The sequence below is a fragment of the Phocoena sinus genome, chromosome 4 (assembly GCF_008692025.1).
Source record: "Phocoena sinus isolate mPhoSin1 chromosome 4, mPhoSin1.pri, whole genome shotgun sequence".
NCBI classification, from domain to species: Eukaryota; Metazoa; Chordata; class Mammalia; order Artiodactyla; family Phocoenidae; genus Phocoena; species Phocoena sinus.
Window position 1 is genome coordinate 126,937,335 of NC_045766.1, and position 16,762 is coordinate 126,954,096.

Consider the following 16,762-nt stretch of genomic DNA (forward strand, 5'->3'; position numbering starts at 1 on the left):
GACCCCGTTATTATAAAGAAAATAAATAATTAAAAAATAAAAAAAAACAAAACCAAAAAAAAAAAGAAAAAAACCTACATTGAGATTCTGTTCTTCATCCATCAGGCTTGCCAGGCCAAACTCCCTCAAAATCATTGAAATTTGGCCTGGGCAACTACTACTACAATTTTATTTTGTAACACTTTAGTTTTGTGTAAATTATCTATGGATTAATCTCCGGACCATCTGGAGAATTCTTTCATTATACCTTAATTTGAGAATAAGATTATAAGGCATTATTCTTTTCCTCCATAATTATATACAGTATATGTATACATAATTGTGTGTATATATATACATATATATGTATATCTATACTTAATTTCTTTTCATTAGCTCCAAAATGATCAAAGCTAAAGGTTGCAACTACTGGCATTAAAGGCTGGCTTGGGAGTAACATCGTATGTTTGAGAAGGTTTGGTTTCATTTCATTACTGTTATTTCATTACTGTTATATTAGGACTAATTTCCCCCCATTAGCTACCTCTCTTTGGGTCAGGCAAAATGGAACTGTTGCTTAGGCACGTAAACTGTCAAGTTAAGCATCTTCACATAGCAGTCATGTCTAATTGCCCTGAACAGCAAGGGGGAGCTGAGTGTTTTGTTCTCCTCAAAATAAGACACAGTCAGATGAGTTTTAATTGAGTCTGTTCATACTGCATAGTGACATGATGAAACAATTCTGATTAATTTTCTGTGCTTAGTGTTTAAAAGGTTGCTACTTAAGGCTAAAAGGTGCTGGCTGGTTCTCATGTTCCTGTTATCAAGCACAGCACAGCAAAAACACCAGGGTCAACGTGTTCTTAGACCTTTGGAATAGAAGTTGACCAGGCTTCTCCAATTAAAAATCATGTACAGGGCTTCCCTCGTGGCACAGTGGTTGAGAGTCCGCCTGCCGATGCCGGGGACGTGGGTTTGTGCCCCGGTCCAGGAAGATCCCACATGCCGCGGAGCGGCTGGGCCTGTGAGCCATGGCCGCTGAGCCTGCACGTCTGGAGGCTGTGCTCTGCAACGGGAGAGGCCACAACAATGAGAGGTCCGTGTATCGCAAAAAAAAAAGAAAATCATGTACAGTACACATGACATTGTTTTAAAATATAGAGCAGAGGTTCTCAAATGGGGATGATTTTCCCCCCATAAGGGACATCTGGCAATGTCTGGAGACATTTTTGATGATCATAACTGGGGAGTGCTACTGGCATGAAGTGGGTGGAGACCAGGAATGCTGCTGAGCATCTTACAATGTTCAAAACAAGGAATTACTCCCTACAAAATATCAAAAGTGCCACGGTTGAGAAATCCTGCTTTATTGATAGCTATCAGATGGTCTTCTTTTATTTCCCTAGAACTTTTCATATCTTATTATTATTTTTTTTTTTGCGGTATACGGGCCTCTCACTGTTGTGGCCTCTCCCGTTGTGGAGCACAGGCTCCAGACGCGCAGGCTCAGCGGCCATGGCTCACGGGCCCAGCCGCTCCGCGGCACGTGGGATCTTCCCGGATCGGGATACGAACCCGTGTCCCGTGCATCGGCAGGCGGACTCTCAACCACTGCGCCACCAGGGAAGCCCCTCTTCATATCTTATTAAGGGCTGTTACAATCTGTCGGTATGTTTGTGTTCCCCCAAACTTCACATTGAAGTCCTAATGCCCAATGTGATGGCATTAGGAGGTCGGGCCTTTGGGAGGTGATTAGGTCATGATGGTGGAGTCCTCATGAATGGGATTAGTGCCCTTGTAAAGGAGGCTCCAGAGAGGCCGTAGCCCCTTCCACGTAAGGACACAGAAGTCTGCGACCTGGAAGAGGGCCCTCACCTGACCATGCTGGCACCCGGATGTCAGACATCTAGCCTCCAGAACTGTGAGAAACCCAGTAGCTTATAATTTTATTATATTAGCCTGAATGGACAAAGACAGGGACAAACTTGAGGATGAAGATATGGCAGCAAAATAGTGTGGACCAAGTAAAATCTGAATTAGGTCTATGAAGTATTTTACTAGCACTGGGAGTTGCCTGTTGGCCCCGACTTCCTGCTCAGACTTACAGCTAAGACACCACAGGTGTGGATGCCCAGCATTAGAATGTTCTTAGCAGTCTTCCGATGACTCAAGGATCAGGAGGTTGTTACCATGGAATCATTCACACCAGCACAATGGCGCTCCTCCAATAATGTATTTATTTACATGAAAACACCGTTTTATACAAATTGAAGACAAATCTCAAAAGGTTTGTCTAGGCTTGCCTTCCGCATTCCCTGATTTTGTCCCTTCCACTTTCATTTTTTGTTTTTTTTTGGTATCATAAATAAAGTGTTTGACTGGGTGAAAGAAACTGAATCTACCTCTTCTTCCCCACCCAAAACTACTTTGAATATTTAACATCCATAGTCATTCTTCAAAGAAAACTCTTGCCCAGCATCATTTTATTTAATTTATTTATGTAATACAGTGTAGAAAGCTATCATGGTCATAAGCAATGATCCTGTACAATCATCCTGCAGAAAATTTTTGGGGAGAATTCTTGGTAATTGGAGACCAGCAGAGCAATCCCATCCCACCCTCCCCCACCTGTAAAAGTGCTTACAATGAACAGGGATTCTTTTATTTATCAAAGATCCGAAGATATGTGGACAAAAAAAAGTCTCAATTCTCAATGCCTAATGTGTGCACATAAAACAGGCACAAAGAAATAAACGTGTATCCTCATAATTCCTATATAACAAATATAGCAGAAGCAGCAATCTGTACAGTAAAATGCCATTGTGGAAAAAAAAATCCTCTAACTAATTTGGAATACATAAAAATGTTTAACTTTAAAATGCATAGTGATCAGGAAAAGAATACTTAGGCAAGAGAAGCAGCTAAACTCCCACGTTCACATGAAGCATCCCCCATCGATTCTTAAAGCATATTTCAAAGTAGGACTTAACTGGGTCACAAACCACAAGAATAATATACAACTGGCTAAGGGGCTATGTGATAAATAATCAGGAGGGAATCTATTCATGCACTAGTTAGATACAGCTAAATTCTTTACAGTACACAAAACCCATTAATAATGTAGTGGAGAGACCGAAATATGAAGAGAGAGAATACATTACTGATTTGTATATTAATTCAAGTTCAGGCATCTACTTGTGTTACAGCACAGCTGTCGAAAGGCGATAATGAGTAAATAATAAAACAGAAGGGTTTGTTTCTTTCCACATTATTCTCTAAATGAACACCGATGGGTTGTGAAGCAATGGTTTTGCTGTCCAACTTCAGAGGCTGCTGCGGTGGCGGTCTAGTTCTGCATCTGCTCAAAGAACTTGTAAGTTGGGTTTTCGTAGCCATTCTGCTGCATCTTGGAGAGGTGGCGCTCCTCTGGGGTCACAGCAGCGTCAACCTGCAAAGCAAGAACGAGGACAAATGCGTTAAGAAAAGCAATCTTTCAAGAGTGCACACGGAGGAGCAGTAAAAAGATAAGGTGCACTGTGCTCTTTTCTTGCCAAGAGTTGAGAACACCCACAATTTTCCCTCTTTCTTCACCACTTTGACATAGAGCAGAACGCCCGTGCCCACCAGTTATGCAGATGCTCCATCTATCACTAGGTGGCGCTTAAAACCTTGACCTGCTGGCTTTGCTTGGGACGCGCTCATTGGTTGCTTCCCCAACTGAATAGTAACTGGATACATCTAGGGCAATAAATATTTTTTTCTTCCCCTGTTGGCTCGAAAAAAGACAAAAGGCTTCCAGGAAAGACTCCCTTACTTGAAAAGTGTGGTGTTAAGCTAGAAAAAAAAGCCAACAGTATTACGGAGAGAGATTCAGCAAAGTAGAAAGGAAGACTGCTGAATATCTCCCCGAGCTCGTTTTAGTTTGTCTCCGTGTTCACTAAATTTAAGATGCTAAAGAAAGACTCTTTTAATTAAAATAATGATATAGGTATATCAAAAGATATTAAAAGACACAGAAAGAACATGCTGTTCCAGATTATTATTATTTTTTAACGTAACACTAAGATTCTAAAAGTATGTCATCCGAATGTTTAAAGAGATTCCCTCTGTGATATGGTGGTTCCCCTCCAAGATCAGGCCAGCAGTTGTAAACTTGTGATCCTCCCCTCAGTGTCACTGTTAGGCCAGAGCTACACTTATTTACTCTATGCAGGCTGGGCCAGGTGTGTGTTGGGGTGTGTGGGGAGATGTTTAGGTTTCTACTATATTTGCTGTACCTCAAATAGTCCACAGACGAGAGGAAGCAAATACTTAACTCTTTGCTGAATAAATGAAAGCTTAGTTTTGTTATAATTGCTTTAAAACTTCTGTAAAACCAGTGGAAGATGGAGAAAATCAACACAAATTTAATCAGAGTGAAGAAGCATGTCTTCCATAGGAAAGGGTAAGATGTGCTGTCCAGAAGTTGTTTTTTCTTTCAAAGGGATGTTTTCTATTCTGTACATGATGAGATCGGGGTCCCTTCATCATTTCCAGAATGCCGCAGGCCTGTTCTCCACTGTCCAGTGCTGCAAAGTGACATCTAGCTCCTGAAGCAGCTTTTCCCCCTGAACCCGACGAAGGACAAACACCAGAGAGTGGGTGTGTTGGTGCTAGGACACTAGGTCTAGGGGATGGAGGGCGACTGATACACCATGACTAAACCACACCGGCTAATGAATAATTTAGACCGAAAGCATGGTGCAGTCACTATGCAGGCTCCTCAGTAAACCAAACATAGAACTACCATATGACCCAGCAATTCCACTTCTGAGTATGTATCCAAAGGAAATGATATCACTATCTTGCAAAGATACCTGCACCCCAATGTTCAGTGCAGTATTATTTACATTAGCCAAGACATGGACACAACCTAAGTGCCCATTAATGGATGAATGGATCAAGAAAATGTGATACACACATGACGGAATATTATTCAGCCATAATAAAGAAGGAAATTCTGAAGTTTGCGACAAGATGGATGAACCTTGAGGGCATTATGCTAAGCAAAATAAGTCAGAGAAAAGGACAAATACTATTGGACTTCACTTATATGTGGAATCTAAAAAAACCCAAACCATAGATACAGTGAGCAGACTGGTGGTTGCAGAGTTGTTGAAATGGGTGGAGATGGTCGAAAGACACAAACTTCCAGTTTTAAGTTCTGGGGATGTTATGTAGAGCATGGTAACTATAGTCAACAATACTGCATTGTATATTTTAAAGTCGTTAAGAGAACAGATCTTCAAAGTTCTCATAACAAGAAAAAAATTGTAATTATGTGAAGTGATAGTTGTTAACTAAACTTGTTTTGGTAATCATTTCACAATATATACATATATCAAATTATCACGCTGCAAACTTAAAACTAATAGTGTTATATGTCAATATATCTCAATAAAACTGGAGTAATCTGGTTCCCCCAAGGTTACTTTGTATGACTCCACCTCATGGACCAATTGACACCTTTCAGTATGGTCACGAGTTGGAATGATCACCTTGGCTAATCTCAAGGCAGCTGGAATAAAAAGACGTAAAATTCCCTTCAGAGGACACGGCTCAAATGGATGCTCACCATCGCTGGCCCTGGGGGAATAATCACTGGTGTTTCCTCATCCCTTTCTCCTCCTTTGATCCGCTCTGTTGTCAACAAATGAGGTCACCTTGCTTTAATTGGCAATTGTGTCATTAGCCACTAACTTGTAAGTTAAAACGCCATCATTAAAGGTCAGCACCGGGCTTCCCTGGTGGCGCAGTGGTTGAGAGTCCGCCTGCCGATGTGGGGGACACGGGTTCGTGCCCCGGTCCGGGAGGGTCCCACATGCCGCGGAGCGGCTGGGTCCGTGAGCCATGGCCGCTGAGCCTGCGCGTCCGGAGCCTGTGCTCCTCAACGGGAGAGGCCACAACAGTTGAGAGGCCCGCGTACCGCAAAAAAAAAAAAAAAAAAAGGTCACCAATAACAAGAGATTTCATTCATTCTCCAAATCTGCTTGCAGGAAACAGCCTGTCTGCAGCCCTATGCCATTTGAATTTGGGCTTCTTTTCGCGCTGTGCCACCTCTTAACTGAGATTTCAAAGAATGTGGAGATTAAAAAAAAATCTTGCCAAGGAGATCAAGCACAAAGCTGCTATGTTTCTGAGTGTAGAAGAAAACATAGCGCTGCTTGATTGTTGGAGTATTAAACTTGTATCTCCCCCTGGAGCCAATGTCAACCCTCATACTGGCTGCATTCATCAAGGGCAGGGGAACACCTGGCAACTTAATAGTTGATCTTCTCTTCGAAGGCCAAAGCCCAACTCTTTAAGAGAGCCCTGCCAATAAATGCGAGGCTCAGAGGCTGTATGCAAGTCAGGCAGCTAACTTTCCTGTCTTTTCTTGGCCTCTTTTCTACTTGCTAATCCTCAGGACCCTTTGCCGCTGGGAGGGCAGCTGTTGTGCCAGTCCTGCAGTGAGGCGGCTTGGCCCTCAGGCCTCAGAGGGCTCAGGAGCTACAGGAGAAGGGACTGCCTTTACAACATGGCACCCAAGGAGTGTGGATTGCATCTTTTTATTCCCAACCCCTCGAGAGCTAAAAGTGAAACACAGTACTCATGTCCATGGATAAACCTACCACTGAAGGAAGGGCAGCAGGTAAGGGGGAGCCTTTCATCCCAACAAGGCTCAGCCATCTGTCACTCACTATTTCCCTTCAAACGGAGCTGGGGGAAGGTGTAGCCAGTGGTGCTTATTCTGGAAGAAACCACAGAACAATGCAGTGGGGGACAGGATCCCCATCTGCTCCCTGGGGCAGGAACATGTGTCACTTGCTGAGATGAAAACCCACCCGGCACAGCACCTCTGAGCACCCCCTCTCTGGACTTTCTGGACTTGATGGGAGTAGTGACTGATCTGAAGTCTTCATCTTTGTTAGAGACCCCGGGCCCCTGCGCTGCACCCCAGCTTGGACGTCCACGGTCACTGCTGCTGACACACACTGAGAAATGAGCCCAAAGAGCCTGATTCATCTGGTCCTAATACGACCTTGAGTAGAACTTTTGACTACTGTTTGGCTAATGCCCTCTTCCTACCCCTTTCTCCCTGAACTTGACTCTAAGAAGGAGCGATTTCCTGGACACCAAGGCTTTTGTCGTGATTTCTCCTTCATGCACGGATGGCGTGAAGTGTGACTGTATTCTGTTCTGACAGACTTAGACCCATCCATCTGGGAATACCCATTTACTCATTTTTGTTCTTAGTGAAATAAGGTTACTCATTAATGAAATGGGTTAACCAGAGCTGGCAATAAACTTATTTCCATGTCCTTGAGGGTGACAGCCTGCTAAGACAGGCAGAGAAATGTGTGTGGGAGGATCACTTCGTTCGGCGTAGATTCTGAGAGCAATCATGTTGAAACCCCCCAGCACCCTGCATCACCCAGACCACGTGAGGCACCCTAGGTGTCTAGGCTGGGTTGCAGCTCTCTGTGTCCAAGTGCAAAACCACCACAGCTAGACTCTCACCTTCCTGAGGGCAGGGATGGCGACGAGCACCTTAGATGAAGTTAGCCCGAAGTTCCTCAAGCTCCGTGTTGAACACTGGCTCAACACGGAGTTTGAGGAAGGGTTACCTAAGGAATGGAGAGAAAGGAAGGCCTTTCCAGGGAAAAAGGGATGGTTTCCCGGCTCTTGACAACATCGTTACTTTAAGGAAGAAGGAAGTGAGAGGAAATGAAGAAAAGAAACACAAAAGGAGGTGGGGCAGTCACTCTAGAGGTTCCTAGTTGCTCTCAAGTAGCTAACAAAATAAATACCAAGAGAAGGGCTGATCGACTGCCTTCCCTACAAGGATGCCTTCTGGTTTAAAAATTTATTTTTTTTCAGAACTCATGTTAAAGCATCAACTGCTCTAATATTCCAAAACCAAGGAGACTTTTCTTGCTAACTAACCAAAAGAAACATTTAACCTAGGCAGCTGTAAGAAGGCTTAAAAGGCAACTAGTGAGAGACTAGTAAGCTTGGAGACAAGGAGATACCATTTTCTACTCCCTAAGGTTTGCTTAGACAACAGAGGCAGGAGTGGTAATACTATATATACATCAGTGATTCTCAAAACTGACTGCATGTCCGATTCAGCTGCGAACATTTTCTACACTCAGATTTCCAGCCTCTTATTTAGAAATTCTGTTTTCCTAGGTCTGGGGTGGGACCTGGGGAATGTGTCCTTTGAAATCAGTACCCGGTAAGTCTCATGCACAATCATGGCAATCACGGCAAAGAGCCCCTGAGATGCCTTGTTTTACCGCCCAGCATCACTGGCCTCTGTTATGGGCGGAACTGTGCCCTCCCCAAATTCTGATGCTAAAAACCTGATCCTTAATACTTCACAATATAACTGTATTTGGAGGGTCTTTAAAGGTGAAATTAAGGTTAAGTGAGGTCATTAGTGTGGACCTTATGCAGTTAATACCGGTGTCCTTACAAGAAGAGGAGATTAGGACACAGACCTGCACAGGGGAAGGTGATGTAAAGGCACAGGGAGGCCACCTATGAGCTCAGGAGAGAGGTCTCAGGAATTGTGAGGAAATACATTTCTGTTGTTTAAGCCACCCTGTGGCTTTGCTATGGCAGCCTGAGCAAACCAATATAGGCTCTTTGTCCTTTGGCACCAAAGACGGGCACTTTGATAAAAAGGAAGCCACCGCTTGGGTAGATTCATCAGTTCAAGGCCATTAAAATGTATGATTACATTAAAAAAATTTAAATGGGCTTTTGAATTATTCAAGTATGAAAACAGGTTTTTGTTTTTTTTGCTCAATCATGCAATTAAAATGAAAAAAAATTGTTTTGAGTAGATATGAGATTACTGATGCTAATAACGCTACTAATAATACATCTTATACTGTTTCAAAGGACAGAAGCTCAGAAATACTATTATGAAGAGCAGTGCCCCACACTTCATGACGTTGCCATCGCTTATTTATGTGCTCACTCTCCTATCTGTCAATCGTTCAGTTCTTATACATCTTGTCACCTATTTCCTGAATTCATTAATTTCATTGTTCTTTAGCACATCTACACAAGGATGGACATGGAGAACAAGACTGACTCAAAACCAATTTCCATCAGCAGCTCCTGTAAACAAGGAGCCTGGATGTTCTAAGTGCTGAACTAAATGAGGTTTCTGGCTTTGCCACAAACTTAATTTATTTAAACTGTTCCTGCCCTCCTATAATCAAGAATGGTTTGGAGCACATTTCCTTGGGGTTAGTGAGAAGTTTAACTCACTGGAAATATCTGAACTTTGCTCTGATGGAAAAAGCAATGGACAGGATGTGGGGAAATCTGTACTGTGAACTTGGCTCTACGGAATTTGACATTGAAAAGACATGTCTTCTGTCTGGGTCTGTTTTCTCATCTAGAAAATGAGAAGGTCAATTAATTGATTATTGAGATCTCTTTCAGCTCTAAAAATTCTAAACTTCTCAAGATGTATTAATTCACTTTCCCTAACAGTTTCCTAAAAAATACATGTACTGTGAGGTTCCTCCCTTAAACCCTGCATTTTAAATGCATATGAAGAACTTATTTGCACATTTAATTTTATTTTAAAATATTTTGTATCATGGGTTTAAGGCATCATATTTGAATCCCGCAGCTTACTCTATTTTGTTGGTGTAACTCGCTACCTCTGTGCTGTACATACTCTTGTTTCTCACAGGTTGGGGTGTTTGGACAGTCTCAAGTAGATGTAATTGTCACTTTGTGGGTCTTCTCTCCACCTCCAGTGCCACTGCACTAACACCTTGAAACTAAGATATTTCAGGTGGATGTGCAGGGTGACAGGTTAAAGGTCTTGAACAACCTTGTATATTTCACTCAGCCTTTTGGTACAGTGTGATTTTCTGTGAAACTTTAAAGGTAAGACTCTTTACTGAAAATTATTTACTATTACCTGGCTTGAGTTAGAAATGAAATTATTTAAGATAAAAAAATCTAGGAATAAACGTGCTTAATTTTTTTTTTTAAAAGCAGGCTTCCACTTCCTTTTTCATTTGTGACTTCTGCTGTTATTTTTTCTTTTAAATGTCTGTAATCACAATATCTGTAATCACAATATCCGTAAGCCAGGCATTACCATTAGTATTATTTTGATATTTCAATTCAAATTATAAGAAGTTGAGATAGCAGCATATATCCCCAATGTCTTGATCACAGTAGTTATAAGTTGGAATGAATAAAAACCAGAAGCAAGAAAATAGATGCAACTTGAGCAGCAATATGGATTGTTTGTTCAAAGAGATACTTGGATGAATCTTTATCTAACACCCAGCAAGATTTTCTTCATAGTCTTTAATTCCCACCTGCAAACATGCAGCCACGTTTACCTACCTCCACCACACCATGATGGATGGACGTGTACTGTTTCTTCTTTAGCATCACCAGGGTGATGACAATCACTGTTGCTATGACAACACCGCCCACCATGAGTCCAATGATTGCACCTTTGTTTGAACCCACATCTTCTGCAAAGAACACCTTGAAAACAAATGCAAGAGAAAGGATTGTAATTGCGGGAGATATCTGGATGAGGTATGTGAAAAGTTTCAGTATATTCGGTATATATTTTATGCCGTAAGTTTGAGTTGTTGGTCACTCAATTATTTGGTGCGTACTTGAAGGAAAAAACCACGTTCTACTTACTAAGAATGACATCTGTAGTCTACAGAATGATGTACAACATGTGGCTTCCCCAGTCCTAGGAAGTCCACTTCCCTCCATCCCCCACATGTCTCTAGAAAGGCAAAACAGAAGCCTGCAGGGACCTGAAACCCTTTGACAGATGGAACATTCTGTAAGAGGGGGACGGCAGCTCTCGGATCTATCAAACACTGGAAAGGCACGGATCGTGATTATGAAAGGAGGTCAGTATTTTCCCAGTCACAGCAGGTTTAAACTGGGAGACCTGACGCATGACCGCTATGCCTTAGGTGCTTTTCCAAACTATAGATGCCCTCATTTCCTTAGAGCGACATTTTAAATACATAGGAACAAGCATTCTGAAACAAAGGCATTAAACAGAAGAAAAAAGGCATCTTGTTACCTGCTTTCAGCCACAATAATTCAGCAAGACACTAATTAACCTAGAGAAGCATAATGCTTAAAAGGCACTTATTTTAAAGAGAAGAAGTAGTAGGCAACAAGATAGGGATTTTAATAGCCACACATTAACACATGCTTTCTTACTATGTTGTCCCTGGCAACTCAACTAAAAATGTTGTTTTATTCTTGATGTTTATTTGTGTTAAACATGAAAAGAATTTAGAGAATACTGTAAAGAAGAAATTTATTCAGTGATAAATTTATTACAATACATTCCTTCATACTGTTTATAAATGCAAGTCATTATTTTTTCAACTTTACTTGAATGGAATTATAAAAACACACTGCAACTTTTATCTTTTTTATGTAAGGAGATGATCTTATTATGACAGATCATCTGGCCCAACTACGACTGAACATATACCACATTTGCTATGTAAATTAATAAAAACAGCTCCCTAAATAATTCTTTTAGTATAATCTCAAGACAGTAAAATGACTGTCATGGCTAGAACTAACATCCTAGCAATCTGAAAAGGCAACATGAAGTACAGCAAATAAAGCGAATTTCTAAGAGTTTTACTTATGGTATATCTGCAACAAAATTAGAAACTGTTCATAATTATGCCCCTTTCTAAACAAATACGCTCACTCAACATATTTATAAAAAGCAAATCATTAATTAGCTAACGATAAAAGTATGAGGTAATCAGAAATGAATGCAAGTCTGGACATCTTCCTCTGTCTTTAAGAAAATACTGTAATTCTGTAACATTCATTGCACTAATTATAGTACATTATTTCATCAACTAGTTCAGTAGAGGGAGCTGATTCTCTCAGTTGCTGCTTCTGCCATTAGTCATGGTCGTATTACAGGAGTTAGTGTAATTGTGGAGATGGGTTTTTATGACACAGGCACCAGAAAACGCAAATCCATACATTAATCTTCAGCTCTCTGCCCCACCAGCTCCCAAATCCTCAACAGATTCCACAAGTTGTTATTAACCTCTTCAGCATCAGCCAGATCAAGAGTGCCCCGATTCTATAATAACTGACACTGGATTAACTTGCCAACGAAAACCGCACTTCAAAAAGTTCACTGTGCTTTTATCAAAAAGATTATGGGAGTTAAAATGCAAATCTGAATCTCAAGTCAATTTTGAACTTGCCTCAATTGTTTAGAGTGAAAAGAGGCATACACTATACTTTATAGGGGTTTCTGTTGGAGTTTAATACTTGGATTTACAAATTTTATTTATGAATAGTAGAAAGACAGTTTCTCCTTGAAAGGGAAAAACACATGTATACACACACACAAACAAAAACAAAGTAAGTGCCTGAGAGAGTCCTTCTCAAATATTATTACTGATTTCAGAATTTGATTACCACTTTTGTTCACTACTGAATGTGCAACAAAATTGTCTTCTTTATTAGTTTAAGCCACTTACTGGGCTTATTTACTCTTAAGATGGGAGGACCCCTAGCATAATGCAGGATTGATTTATCTGAAGCTTTCGGTAAAGGTTTTTATGTAACCTTAAGGGAGATGGGTGCCTTTTGATTTACTCCAATTCTAACATTTGGGGGGAAAAAGGGTAATTTTGTCTGAAAAGGAAGCCACAGTCTTTCTTGCCCAAGCCTTCTGCTGAACACACTGCTGGGAACATAATGCAGTCTGGCTCACCTACCCCTCCACCTACCTCCAGGGAGTCCCAACCATCCCACTCCCGAGGAAAAATTTAAAATGTGGGGAGGGGACAGAAAGGAGGGGTGAGAGAGACGCGACGAAGCCCAGGGGAAGAGTTTACAAATGTGAAATTAAGCCAGCGGCCGTGAGGCTGTTCTGTGAACCCAAGCAGTGTTTACACGTGTTTTATTTGAGATTTCGATCCTTCACACAAGCCTATTATAAACCTGATTTCCTAGAAAACAGACAGGAAGTTAATTAAAATGGCTGCTAGAATACAAAGTAATTCCACTTTAAGCCCAACGTGGGCTCAGCTGCTTTCTAGACCTAAAGAACTACTATATAAAGAGCTTCTTTTCTTTTCTTCACGTTTTCATGATGATCCTATAGGCAAGTGTTTTATTTTCGTTTTAATCTTTTCCTTAACTGGATTTCTGACCCAAGAGGAACGAAAGCCATTTGACAAGACAGAGTGGCCTGAAGAGGTAGATTATGTCACGTACCAATTTTTGATGATGAACTTCATATCCTGCATCATGTCGGAACTCTGCATCCATCTTCACTTCCGAAATCTCTTCCGTCTTGATATTTGTCAACCCCGAACCTGCATGATACCATAAGCATTATACCATAATCAAAATACGCAGGCCAGTCCATTTGTTTTATCTATAAACAATAACATTACAACACAAAGCCTACCAGAAACTTCTTTCTAGGCCTGCCTGAAGTTAGAGGAAAATGGATTAATGACTTTCTTCCAGAAAATGACACCCTATATTTAAATCCTTAACCACTACCTATTTTAAACAAAAATAAATTAAAGATTAAAGAAATTTGCACTTCAGGCTTCTATTGTCTTTAAACACATGCTATAATTTTTTTTTTTTTTTTTAATGGGGAAAAAGACAGAAGTTAAATGCTAGTTGGGAGGCTGGAAGGGATTTGCTCCTAGAATATACTCGCTTGGTTTAGGTGCTTATTGTTTAGCCTATTATATGTCTTTTTCCATGTGCTCACATTCCTTCAGAAAAAAATAATAAAAGGCTTTAAAAATGAGCATTAATTACCTGGCAGAACAAAACTGCTACTTTAGGACTAAATAAATATCATTTATTTAGTTAAGTGATTTAGTTATAGATACATAATGTAAATGGTTCATCTGCTGAATAAAGAACTGCAGTACATAATGTTTGAAAAATGCTTCTGTGGGACTAACAATTTCTAACATGCTAACTCTTCTTTCTCTATAAATTGCTATATGATTCTTACACTAATTGTTATAATGAATTTAATTTTTCAGAGAGTAATTTGAAGCTTAAAATCAAAACGCAAAGTAATTTTTAAAACAAAAGGTGAAATGACAAAGGATAAATATCGTTTCCACGTTGCAGCATTTAAATATCAAAAGTCAGAATTTTAGGATGAGAATGGCTTCTAAAATCATCTCTTCTCTGGTGTTCCCATCCAGGGGTAAACTCTCAGCTCTACTTAAACAGAGAGGAATTATCAGTTTGCCTCCATTTTTGGACAGCTTTGTCTACTAGAATGGCCTTTCTTACATTAAGCCAAAATCAGTTTCCTTATAACTTCCACTCTGTTCAACATAGAGCAAGCCTAAATCCCCCTTCTGCACTATAGCCTTGAACAGATCAGATACCCAAGGAGAGGCATCATGTTCCTGCTGATTCTTCTCTTACTTGGGCTACATGTTACCAAGTTCCTTCAGCTCCCATGGGACCTGATTTCCTGCTTTTGGTTTATCAACTCTTACATCTTGTCTACAAGGTGCTGTGAACCTTGTTACACAACTTGCTGAAATTGAAAAGCAATGTCCACAGCGTATGACGTGCCAGGCAAACAGCACAGTCTACACAAAGAGAAAAGAGGATAATTTTACAAGATCCAGGGAACCCATGCGGTTGTGACATATCACTGATTCTTGGTCAACTATTCAGAAAGCTTCCATTTAATAACCTATGTGAAAATGGACCCAAGATCAATGTCAGTCTCCACCCGGCATGTAGATTGTGATGCTGTCTTCTCTCCCTTCAGCTTGTCACAACTACATTTTCTTATCCCTATCTTCCAAGTCCACAAAGATCAGGGAGAAGGGTTCTACGATCTTGCCCTCAAGTTCTCCCAGCCCAAGATTTATAGGAACTTGGACTTGAGTAGAGAAGTGTGGTAGTTTAAAAATATATCCACAAATTTGTGGATGCTCCTCCCAGCAAGAGGTGGGATTGGGCTTCCCTGGTGGCACAGTGGTTGAGTCCGCCTACCGATGCAGGGGACACGGGTTCGTGCCCCGGTCTGGGGAGATCCCACATGCTGCGGAGCGGCTGGGCCCGTAAGCCATGGCTGCTGAGCCTGCACGTCCGGAGGCTGTGCTCCGCAATGGGAGAGGCCACAGCAGTGAGAGGCCCGCATACCACAAAAAAAAAAAAAAAAAAAAAAAAAAAAAAAAAAAAAAAAAAGAGGTGGGATTTAATTCCCTTTTCCTCAGGTGTAGACCTGATATAGTGACTTGCTTCTACTGTTAGAATATGGCAAAAGTGATGGGGTATGACTTCTGAGACTGGGTCATACAAGGCAGCTTCCTTTGTATTCTCTCTCTTGGATCACTTGGTCTGGGGAAAGCCAGCTGCCATGTTGTGAGGACACTCAAAAGTTCACATGGTGAGATACTGAGGTCTCCTGCCAACAGCCATGTGAGTGAGCCATCTTGGAAGAAGACCCACCAGCCCTAGCCAAACTTCAAGCCCTCAGATGATTGCAGCTGTGGCAGATGTCTTGATTGCAACCTCCTGAGAGACCCTGAGCCTGAAGCACCCAGCTAAATCATGTTTGAAATCCTTGAAATTCATTATAAGAAGGTAAATATTTGTTTTTAAGTTGCTAAGTTATGGGGTTATTTATTGAATAGTAATAGATAACTATTACAAAGGGCTAGTGCCTTGTTTTCTCATCTTCACCTGTCTTGGACTTGCCTTTCTTTTAACAAAAGACCATCCTGTTTAATATACACATGAAAGACAGAAGCACAATCAAAGCGGGACAGTTTCCCATTCTCTCTCATCTTTTAACTGGTCCACTCACGGACTGTCCCTTGATTCCTAACCCCATCCCAAGAGCTGTAGGGCTCTCTATTCTTATTTATGTTCTTGCTTTAAAATGATTAGCATTTTCTAATAAGTTTCATCTTATTCTGACCTCTAATCTTCCTGATACAAATGTTTATTGGGCTGTGACACTAATGCTCTTTTATTTCTCATGAGTTGTATACTTTTATCTTTCTACAAACCCTTTTAAATCTGAGGTCCCTTTAGAACCAAAGTGATTTCTTTATACTTTACCCTCTTTCTGTCATCGGGATCTAACAGTGCAATAGTTAAAATTATATTTCTGAGATCTTAAGAACACTCTCTTGAATAGTCTTTCCTTCTAGAAAAACCCACACTCTTTCTGAAAGGACACGAAGATTACTTTTAATAGTCAAAAAAATTTCAAATTCATGTAGCAAGTCAGAACAACAGATAATTAATTATAGCACAATAGTTTGCAGGACTCAGCGGAAAGAGCTCTCCCTAGTTCATTTTTGTACAGCATGTATAGTCATTCACTGAAAAGCCTTTCTATATATTAAGCAAATGTCATTAAAAGGGGAAAAAATTAATAAGCTTGCACCAGGAAAATGTCATTGATAATAAGCTGAAACTGCATATAGTGATATGTGATGAGAAGTTTTAAATAAATCGCAGGGACCTTCACTTACAGTTTTACCACGTGCATTTTCCGAGTTGTCCTGATTCCACTCTAAGCTCTGACACCAGACTCTCATTCTCTAAGCTCTGACACCAGGCTCTCAGTAAGAAGGGAAGCATGTTCATTTGAAGAAGGAAAACATGTCCTTCAGGAAACCTTTCTCAAAGGATCTGGTTTCCTTTATTAGGACTGGAGAAGCGTGGTTAAAATTGTAGA

The 16,762-nt window shown here is 40.8% G+C and overlaps 1 protein-coding gene across 9 annotated transcripts in view; it reads right to left on the reverse strand.

Moving 5' to 3' along the window:
• Positions 1–2,198: 2,198 nt before the first annotated feature.
• APP (amyloid beta precursor protein) overlaps positions 2,199–16,762 on the reverse strand; it is a 283,417-nt gene continuing 268,853 nt past the window's right edge. For 4 of the 9 annotated variants that reach the window (XM_032629785.1, XM_032629780.1, XM_032629782.1 and 1 more), the window contains 3 exons: positions 13,288–13,388; positions 10,387–10,533; positions 2,200–3,427 (listed from right to left, as the gene is read on the reverse strand). In XM_032629785.1, coding sequence (XP_032485676.1) covers positions 3,326–3,427; positions 10,387–10,533; positions 13,288–13,388 — 350 coding nt within the window. In that variant the 3' untranslated portion in view covers positions 2,200–3,325. Of the gene's footprint in view, positions 3,428–10,386; positions 10,534–13,287; positions 13,389–16,762 lie in introns of all 9 variants that reach the window. The other 5 variants (XM_032629784.1, XM_032629786.1, XM_032629781.1 and 2 more) reach the window with 2 other exon arrangements.